General features: G+C 44.3%; 1 protein-coding gene across 5 annotated transcripts in view; it reads left to right on the top strand.

The window, feature by feature from the left end:
- The first annotated feature begins 846 nt into the window (after positions 1–846).
- Positions 847–10228, top strand: part of UBE2D4 (ubiquitin conjugating enzyme E2 D4 (putative)) — a 79749-nt gene continuing 70367 nt past the window's right edge. For 3 of the 5 annotated variants that reach the window (XR_003941982.1, XR_003941981.1, XR_003941980.1), the window contains exon 1: positions 847–1049. Coding sequence is in view for 1 of the 5 variants with exons in the window: in XM_030201770.1 (XP_030057630.1) it covers positions 1026–1049 (24 nt within the window). In the remaining 4 variants the exon portion in view is untranslated. Of the gene's footprint in view, positions 1050–1131; positions 1147–10228 lie in introns of those variants that run through there. The other 2 variants (XM_030201770.1, XM_030201771.1) reach the window with 2 other exon arrangements.

Raw genomic sequence — 10228 nt, 5'->3', positions numbered from 1 at the left:
TTACCATATGTCCAGATTTCCCTGGACATATCCTTTTCAGAGGACTGTCAGGAGTCTGGGCAGTTTTTTTCAAGCCTGCCCATTTGTCCAGGTTTCAGAGCTGGGCTGGGCGGCTGGCTCGCCTTCCCCTGAGCCTACCTTAACGTGCCCTGATGGTCTAGTGGCCTCTTCGGGACAGGAAAGAACCCCACTCTTTCCTGTCCACCACCACTGACCAGCTCGCTGTAGCCACTTCTTCAAAATGGCTGCCGAGACTTCAAGTGGCGGCCTCGCGAGACTGGTGAGGGGACATAAATGGAGGGGGAGAAGGGAAAACAGGAAAATACAGCACATGGATAGAAAGGGGTGGAGAGGAGAGGGGGACATGCTGTTCATGGATGGGAGGAAAAGAAAAGGAGGACAAGCTGCTCATGGATGTTTTAGAAATGTACATCTTTTCTAATTTTGTATTTAGTAGAGTACAGGAGCAAATGTATTTCTGTTACTTTTACCAGTGTTTTCACTGCTTATAGAATCTGGCTTGCTGGGGGGGGGATTGAAGATGACTGTGGCAGGGTGCAGTGCTGGAGTGGGGCCGCATTTTATTTTTTGTGCCCTCTTTTTTTCTCTGCAAATATGGTAACCCTATTTCTAGGCACCGATAGTATAGATATTTGTAAATGTGCATTTGTTTTGCGTTCCTAAAGCCGCAGTGTTTGTGTGGGTTAATGCTAGAAAACCCAGATTTACATTTTGCTTGACAATCCTACCCCGCTTGGGGACTACAGCTCCCAGAATACCACGGTGTTTTGGCCTGCCTGGCGCAAGCGCACTACTCGTTTTTATGGGACGCTGTCAGCGGCGAGCGGCCCCTTCCTCTCTAGTGTCCACGGACAGAAAAAATAAAACCCTGCCCTCCCCTCACTGCACCACCAGCGTGTGAGTCAGGGCCGCGCAGGCTCCGCTTGCCGGCCGCTTTTGTGTGTTGTGTATGTGTGTAAATTCCCCCCCAACCCCCCATTACCATTCACATAATAAGGCGAGTAATGGCGCTGAAAAGAATCCAAAAGGTGAGGAGAGACCCTGACGCGCGTTTCTTTGTTGGTTGGGGGCGCCGTGAATTGCATGTAAGGTGACGGGGAGGGAGAAGCCAGACGAATTATTTATGTACGTATTTTCTTTAGTCATTTAGTTCTGTCTAGTTAAAAAAAAAAAACAATGAAACGAGGTAGTGATTTTGTATCCGAAGTGGGGCTTTGAAATAAAACAATCCCACCGCCCCGAAACTTTATTTTTATGCGAATGCTGGCCCCTGCACGCTCTGATTCACGACTCCTAGTTTCTGAAAAAGGGAATGGATTGTACAGCGTTACAGAGCGAGAGATCTGGCTAAAGGTGGATGTATCAGTCTGGAGCGATTGTACAAGGGCAGTTGAGCCTGTGGCTGCCAAATTGTGAGCTGCAGTGGGTTGCTAGGGAGCGCGCCGGTGCGGCGCATGCGCGGTGGGGGAGGGCTGGCAAGAGCTGCCAAATAGTGCGGCCTGTGCTCACGTTTCCTTTTAAGGGGAGCCCAGACTGGGGGCTGCTGGCCGGGTTGTGCTGCGTGTGCCCGTGGTAGTGGGGGAGGGGTAGCGTACAGAGGCCTACCAGTCAAAGGTGTGCCCCCTCCCCCTCTCTCTGCAGTATCTTAACAGTGAAGATGGTTTGGTCATGGGATGGAATTTTCTGTATATAATAATAATAATATGAAAAAGTCTGAGTAAGTGTATGAGAGTGGTTACTAGAAGCAGCAAGAATGCAGGCTAATATTTTTTCTTGTTGATCATGGAATAACCCAATAGAGAATAACGAGAATTAAATTAGTAAAACGATTTTTAGTGCTGTAGAAGAATTGGTATTCAGAGTAAATGTGGTCTGATTTATTGATGCGTTTTTCCTTTCAATGACCATGGAGAAAAAAAATTAGTAAATAAGAGTGCTCACAATAGAGAGTTCATGGACAGCACTTCTAATGGACTTAAACTTTAATTTATTTGTTTTGGTATTTGTCATATTCTAAACTACTTAACCAATTATATACAAATATAAATGATCCGTTCCCTGAAGAGCTTGTAGTAAGAATATGAAGTAAGATGACTTGCAAGTGTGAAAAAGCAGCGACAGATTCGTTGCTACTCAGGAAGTGAAGCGTTTGCTCCGTGGGTAAAGAGTTGACAAGTTAACCCAGTTTTAGGAGAGAGAGACGTTTCGGCCAGTCCTGGTTTTAAACTTCCCAGGACAGTGTGGGATTTGTAGTCCCTGTTTCTACCAACTGAAGTCACTTCCTCAGGTCCCATAATGCATTAGGATGCAGTGAGAGAGCCAAAAGACAGGCATAAAAGCGCCCTACTGAAACTGGATAACTTGGAGGCTCTGTGGGTATTCTTTTTGTTTTTTTTGCAAAGAAGCTACGTTTCCCTTGGGAGAGGCAGTTTCCCAAACGCTAGTACGGAGAAGCAAATAATTCTATTTGATTGAATAGTTAAATTGTTCAGCCTGTAAATGATACCTCTTTATATCATCAGACATACACTTTTCATTCAGTGTTACGGCATGTGGTCAGCTCATCTTTTTTTGTTTGAACTTGTAAGATGAGTTGCTCAAGGTCACAAGACTGTCAGTGGGAAAACGGTCTCCACTAGGCTGCACCCTTTTCCTAAGTTGTGCCTGTCATGATTCTAAGAATATTCTACATAGGATATTATTTTCATAGTTTCATTTACTTTAGTAATTGTATAGAGCTTCTCCCAAGTTTTTAGTTGAACTAAAAGATACCACTAAACAACTGTGTTTATATTATATAAAATACTTGTTTTGCCTGAGCAAATAAACAATCTAATCACCAAATGTAAGAATAAAAACAAACAATGCTATGGACATAAAATGCAGTTAACAGAAGAATGGTATGAAGTTGGTGTTTTGAATTGAATACAACCATACTAGACAAACAATGTTATGTTGATGGAAGAATCAGCCAGTAAATTGGCTGTTTAAGAGATGCACTTAATATTTTTTTCTGTGATGTAAGGGCATAGGTTAGGAGTGAAAACTTAAATTGTTTTCCCTTCCCTGAGTTGCATAAAAATGGTGCACTATAATGTGGGGGACTTGATAGAACCAAGATCAAGAAAGGTATAGTCTTTCTGGAGTCTTACAAATGTAACTTGGCAGCTGTTTTCTTAGACAGTTACTTGGAAAATGATATGATGAACTCTACAGTAGCATTCTAGATGTTATTGCAAAATCATAGTATAATGGGAAATTGGGTTTGATTTAATGGGCATATGTCAGGAGTTTTCATTTTTAGGGACCCTTTTACTAAGCTGCACTAAAAAAAAGTGGTCTGTGCTACCCCAGGCCTTTTAGGCCACTTTTAACGCAGCCAGGAAATGGCTGATTTTTTCTATTTTGGCAATAATGGACATGCACTACTTTTCCATTGGCACGTGAGCACTTATCGACACCTATTTTATAGGCGGTAAGGGCTCACGCTAACCATAGGCTAATTTGTTAGCATTCGGCAATGTAGCTATGCTAACTGATTATCACAGAACATGCTTACTCTCCACCCCAATGCTAAAAAATTAAAAACTTTTTTAGTGCATGGGTAGCGTGTGTAGAACTACCACAGTAGTGCATTTTAACCTGTGGTAAGCACACAATAGTACTTTCTGCAGCTTAGTAAAAGGACTCCTTAGTTTGGCGCTTTTTTGGGGGGGGGGGGGGGGAGAATTTCTGCTATGGAATGGATGTTTTTCTGCATTGTGCAATGTTCACATACCTCAAGAAATGTGTTTTTGTAAGAAACATTTGTGACAATATTATGGTATCAGCCAGACTATAGATCTAAGAAGGCAAATGGGAGATGCTCACTTTTAAAATTAGTTTTAAATGGGCTTCTGGTTCCGCTCATGACCAGCATGGCAGCTTAAGTGTGGCGCCCTCTCTTTTCCACCCAGATTATCGTTGCAGCAAATTATCTGTCATCCCAGTTGGTGTTCTTTTTCAATATTTTTCAATATTATTTTTTATAATGAAGTCTATGAAAGTTGAAAATCAATGTAATTTGGCCTCTGGTCTTAAATGCCACAAATCTGATTTACTTTCTCCTGACAAACCTGGCAGATCTAGAACTTCTGGGAGCACTGAAGACATGGTAATATCTGAACTTAAATCTATTAAAGACATTCTTTACTCGCATATTGAATTATCTCGTGATATGAGAAAGGAGATTGAGGAAATACATCTCAGTTGTATGCTGAGGCCTTCGTGAAACATATGATGAAAGTGGAAGCTGTGTTGCTTGTAATCCAATGCTGATGCCATTAAAGGCCTAAGAGAGGATCTTGAAGATTTAGCGAACAGATCCCATAGAAGTAATATAAGGATCTTAGGCCTTCTAGAAGTAGTAGAAAATCAAGATATGATATATTTTTTTGACAGATTGGTTACCTGGATTCTTGAATATTGCTTTCACTCTGGCCCTCGAAATTGAAAAGGTTCACCAGTCACCATCCTGTCATTTAGCTAATGTGTCACACAGACCTGTAGTGGAAAAATCCTGTGATACCCTCTGGCTGCAAAAGATAAACCTTTTCTATTGCCCACCTCTTTACCACTGCTTTTGACTCCTAACCATTGCTCACTTGCCCTATCCTTTATCCTCACCTCTTTATTCCCTTACCCTTAATTGTTCTCTGTCTGTCTGCCTGTCTTATCTAGATTGTAAGCACTTTGAGCAGGGACTGTCTTTTTGTGTATGGTGTACAGCGCTGCGTATGCCTTGTAGCGCTATAGAAATGGTAAGTATTAATAGTATCAAGGCAAGACCTAGCAAAAATCACCAAAGTAAAAAGGAAAGCATTTCTAGCCCTTAGACAACGTTTGAAAGATTTGGGAGCCTGTCTCAGATTAATGTACCCTGTAAGAATGAAAATTGCATATAGTAACTGTACCACCACTTGTAAAGAGCCTGAAGTTCTACGTGACTGGATCATGCAAATGAAAATTGGATGACTACTCATATACTGATAATATGGCTACATGGTTCTCCATAATGGGATTGCCTGTTCTTACCTTTTATATGTGAACTAGTAAAAAGGCCCATTTCTGACACAAATGAAACGGGCGCTAGCAAGGTTTTCCTGGGAGTGTGTATGTTTGAGAGAGAGAGTGTGTGTGTCAGAGAGAGAATGAGAGAGTGTGTGTGACAGAGATAGAGAGTGTATGCGAGAGACAGTGAGTGAGTGTGGGCCCCCCACCCCACCTCTCTGGTCTCAGGACCCCCTCCCCTCCAGCCATCCATGTCCAGCGACAACAATCTCCTGCCCTCCCTGAAGCCACCCATGTCCAGCGACCCTCCCCCCCCCCTGCCCCCCTCCAGCCAGGGATCTTACCCGCCCGCCCCCCCCCCCCCCCCGGTGCATTAAACCCGCTTGCCACCCGCAGCTGGCACTAGTAACACTGTCCGTCCGCTGGTGCTTCTCCTGTTGAGCAGTAGTGGACGCTACAAAAAGGGAAAAAGCATAAATGTTTTTAAAACTCACTTGCGGCACCACCGACAGCCATCAGGCATTGGCTGAAGGTTCTGCAGCTGCTCCTCCTCTCCCCTCTCACGTCGCTGCGCTCCTCCGGGGACTTCCTCCAGGGGCAGTGATGTGGAGGTGAGAGGAGGAACGGCTGCAGAGGTGACAGCCAATGCCTGATGGCTGTCTGCGGTGCCGCACTTGAGGTATACAAAACTTTTAGGGTTTTTTCTTTTTATAGTGGTCTCTGCTGGTCAACAGGATAACCAGCAGCGGCCGGACATTGTTTCCATTGGCAGGTGCGGATGGCGAGGGGGTTGATGTGGTTGGAGGGAGGAGTCGATGTGCTTCGGGGTTGGGGAGGATTTTTTTTGATGCGCTGCTCCCTGCCACTTGCAGCAAGTGTCTGCAAGTGGTAGGGAGCGGCACACGCACAGCTGATTCCCTACTCCTTCTCCGCGTGTTTCCCTACTCCTTCTCCTTGGCTGTGAATCAACTGTGAGTGACGTCAGCCTGTCATCCTTTCCATTGGCAGTTGCGGGTGGCGAGGGGCAGTTGCGGTTGGCGAGGGGGGGGTTGATGTGCTTCGGGGTTGTGGAGCTGCGCGGCACACGCACAGCTGATTCCCAGGCAGGGGAAGGAGTATGTTTCCCTACTCCTTCTCCTTGCCTGTGAATCTGCTGTGAGTGATGTCACAATGCGGTTGGTGACATCACTGATCTGCACAGTCTAGGCGACCACCTCAGAATGTTGCTTCAAGCCAGGCACAGAATGTTGGCGGTGAGAATTATTATATAGGATGAGTCTTGAACTTATCATAATAACAACTCTGAGGTCTTGGTAACTATATGATAAATTAATTACATATATTATTTGTTGTTATGTGACTGACACCTTTCTTATTATCTCGGCTATATGTGATTTGCAATCAAAAACATTCATGCTCTTCCAAAATTTATGTTGACTTTATTACATAAGCATTACTTCTTTTTCTTTTTCCCTATATCTGGGTTGACAGTTGTACCTTATTCATATAGAGATCGATAGCTGTTTAAGGACCCGATGCACAAAGCTTACTGTGCTGGGAACATTTGCTTCAGAAGGATTGTAAGCAGTCTAAAGCAAACGTTATTTAGCGCGTAATGTACAAAGGGGTTTTCCATGAGTAATGTGTGCCGTTTAGCAGCCACTGAGAACCCCATGCAAATGTATTACAATGAGCTCATTAGTACTGCCTGCTTGTGCTTTCTACCTCTCCTTGCAACCCCCCCCCCCCCCCCCCCCCCCCGAATCTTTTCAAAATTCCCTGGTGATCCCTGCATCCCTTCTGGACTCTCAAGCATAAAAGCTCTGGTAGTCCTGTGGACCTCACACCCCCTCCTATTCCCCCCAAATCAGCATGGTGGTCCAGTGGACCTAACCCCTCACCCCCTTTCAGACCCCCCAGCAAAGAACTATCTGGTGGTCTAGTGACCCCTCCCCTCACCTACCTTAAAAAGTTTGAGGCAGGAGCAGCATCTGTCCTTCCTGCCTCTAGGCCTGCCCTGAACAAAATGGTGGTGCCTAGCCCCTGCCCAGTACATTCTGGAATGTGCTGGGTGGGGCTAAGCAGCATTCCTTATATAGTGCCTAGCCCTGCCTATCACATCCCAGAATACACTGGGCGGGGCTGGGTCCTGCCTTTTGTTCCTGGTGGGCCCAGCAGTAGGAGGGAGGAGGTGTTGCTCCTGCCTTCCTGCCTCCAACTTCTTAAGGTATGGGAAGAGGAGGGGTGGGAGGTCACCAGTAATTCTTTGCTGGGGGGTCCAGGAGGGGGTACAAGGGGGAGTTGGGTCCACTGAACCACTATGGTGGTTTTAATTGGGGAGGGGGTGTGGGGTCTACCGGACCACCAGGGCTTTATACTTTGGGGTTTGGGAGGAGGTGCAGGGACCACTGCACCACCAGGAAATTTTTAAGAGATCTTTGAATGGGGGGGGGGGGTCGGGTCACGGATTTGGTGCAAGACAGCTTCAAGTTGCAACCAGTGATTGCTGCACGAAAGGGGATCTGTGCATCTCATTTGCATGCGAACACCTTTGTGCATTGGTCGCTGTTTGCGACCTGCTAACTTTTCCAGCGGCACCCATATCTACCGGGTGCTGCTGTGCATCAGTCCCTAAGTTTCCAAATGCTTGAAAAGGATATTAGAATGTCACTGGTTCTTTATTTTAATGATATTTTATAGGTCTGATGATGTAAATACTGATTTAGTCAATTTTTATTTTGATTCTATTGATGTCATGCATTTCCAATGCTGAATACGACTAATGGGCATAATGTGTTATTTAAGTTTTGTCTTGATATGATTTGATGTCATCCTTTTGAAGCATAGTCTCATGGAATGTCAATGGACTTAATCATCCAACTAAGTGCTAAAAAATGCAATCTTGACATATAACCAGTGGTGTGCTGGAGCAGGCTCTCACAGGCTCTCGAGAGCTGTTTGTTAAGTTTTTAAGAATTTTGGGAGCCGGTTCTCCATGGCTACTTTAACAAATGGATCCCAAAATGTGGGCTTGGGCCCCTCCTGAATTCTCTTTTACTTTGCTGGTGAGAGAGAGCCCCCTGTTAACAATTTACCAGCACACCCCTGCATATAACTATTGCAAGAGTCCCCACTTATCAGACAGATTGTATGAGGTTTAATCTTCCATGGATTGGCTACTCATTTTATGCACTTGATCAATCTAAAAAAAAAAGGAGGAATAGCTATTTTATTCAAAGAGAATCTTCCAATTCTTATTTTCCAACAATCTTTTGATCTTCATGGTCAGTGGGCAATAGCAATGCTACAGCTTGGACCTATAAAACTTTCTATCACAAATGTTTATGCACCCAGTATTGATACACCTGACTTCATACATCAAATCAGAGAGGTTTTATTAGAATACTAGTTAAAAAAGCCCATTTCTCATTGAAATGAAATGGGCGCTAGCAAGGTAATCACCTTTTGCCATTAATGTTTTTAAGGGAAGTTCCAGGGTCCCCCCTCTCCCTCCCTCCCTCCCCTCCCAGTTCCAGGGTCGTCATCCCTCCCTCTCTTCCAGTTCCAGGCCCCCTCCCTCTGAATTTTAAGTCATCCTGACTTACCTCGGGCGGTAAAAAGCATGCAGGCTCGGCACTTCAGTTTTCCCTTCTCTGTCTCTCAACTCTAGGCCCACCCTTGCGGAAACAGGAAATGAGGGCGGGACCAGAGCTGAGAGACAGAGAAGGGAAAACTGAAGTAAGTGCCGAGCCGGCACGCTTTTTACCGCGCGAGGTAAGTCAGGATGACTTTTAAAATTTGGAGGGAGGGGGTCTGGAACTGGAAGGGAGGGAGGGACGACAACCCTGGAACTGGGACTGAGGGGGGACCCTGGAATTGGGAGGGAGGGAGGGGGGACCCTGGAACTTGGAGGGAGGGTGGACGGACGACGACCCTGGAACTCGGAGGGAGGGAACGAACTTCCGGTGGGTGAATATTATATGCAGCCTTCCCTTCCCTCCGAGGGCGGAGCACTGAGAGCGAGTGCAAGTCCTGTGGTTGGTCCCTTCTCCTTCTGACCTCTCATTTCTTTCCTTGGCAACTATACAGAGTTCCCTCGAGGGCGGGGCAATTACGAACCCTACGAACAGTACACGGCTTCGCTGATGGTCACAAATACTCATTTTATTCTGCTCCACATCACTCATACTCGAACAGACCTTTTTCTTCTCTCTAAATCCTTAATAACTCAGACCACTGGCACAAAAATTGAGCCAATTTTAATCACACAGCTTGGCTATAGTAAACTGAAGCACAAATGGAGATTTAATAATAAATTCCTTGAGGATTCAGATTACATCCAAAAAAATGATAAATTTATAACAACCACCTACCACCTGGGAAGCCTTCAAAGCTTGTCTTAGAGGTAAAATAGTGATTCATTGCCTGGAAGAAAAATTAGGAATTTATGCAACTTAAAATAAAATTAAAGAACTGGAAAAACATATTAATACTAAACGCCACGATATACTTATGTCTCTTATTCAACTTAAATATGAATACAATAAATTTATGTACTATTAAGCTAATCACAGTCTGGTTGTGCATAAAATTGGTCACTACAGCTAATAAAGCCGGTAGATTATGTGCCAGATATATTGCTATAAGACAACAAGTACATCCTTTATCAACTATACATTAGATAATTATCACATAGCTACCGCGGATAAAGATATTTCCAGAGCTTTTGTCACCTATTATCAATGTTAATTCAGCACTTTATTACACAAATCCTACAGATACTATGAATAGCTTCATAGAAAGCCTGCCTTATCCAGTTCTTTTCCATGTACAAATGGATTCTCTTGGTGCACCAATTAAAGTTGAAGAAATAACCTTGACCATTAAATCTGTCTAGCAGCAAGGCACCCAAACCATATGGGTACACGGCTGAATTTTACCTCCTCTTTTATGGCAATGTGTCTCCCATTTTGTGCTCTTTATATCACGTCTTATGGTAGTATGCCACATCACAAGGTCAATTTGGTGAAGCTCAAGTTATTTTACACAAATCAAGGTGTGACATAACTAAAGTTCAAAATTTTCATCCCATATCTCAATTTAGACTGTAAAATTATGGCTAAAGATTTTTACCTACAAGATTAGAGTCTGTACTTGG

Source organism: Microcaecilia unicolor, chromosome 4, assembly GCF_901765095.1.
Source record: "Microcaecilia unicolor chromosome 4, aMicUni1.1, whole genome shotgun sequence".
In the NCBI taxonomy this organism is placed as follows: domain Eukaryota; kingdom Metazoa; phylum Chordata; class Amphibia; order Gymnophiona; family Siphonopidae; genus Microcaecilia; species Microcaecilia unicolor.
The sequence above is the reverse complement of the archived record's forward strand: the minus strand, read 5'-3'. Positions and strand labels throughout refer to the sequence as shown.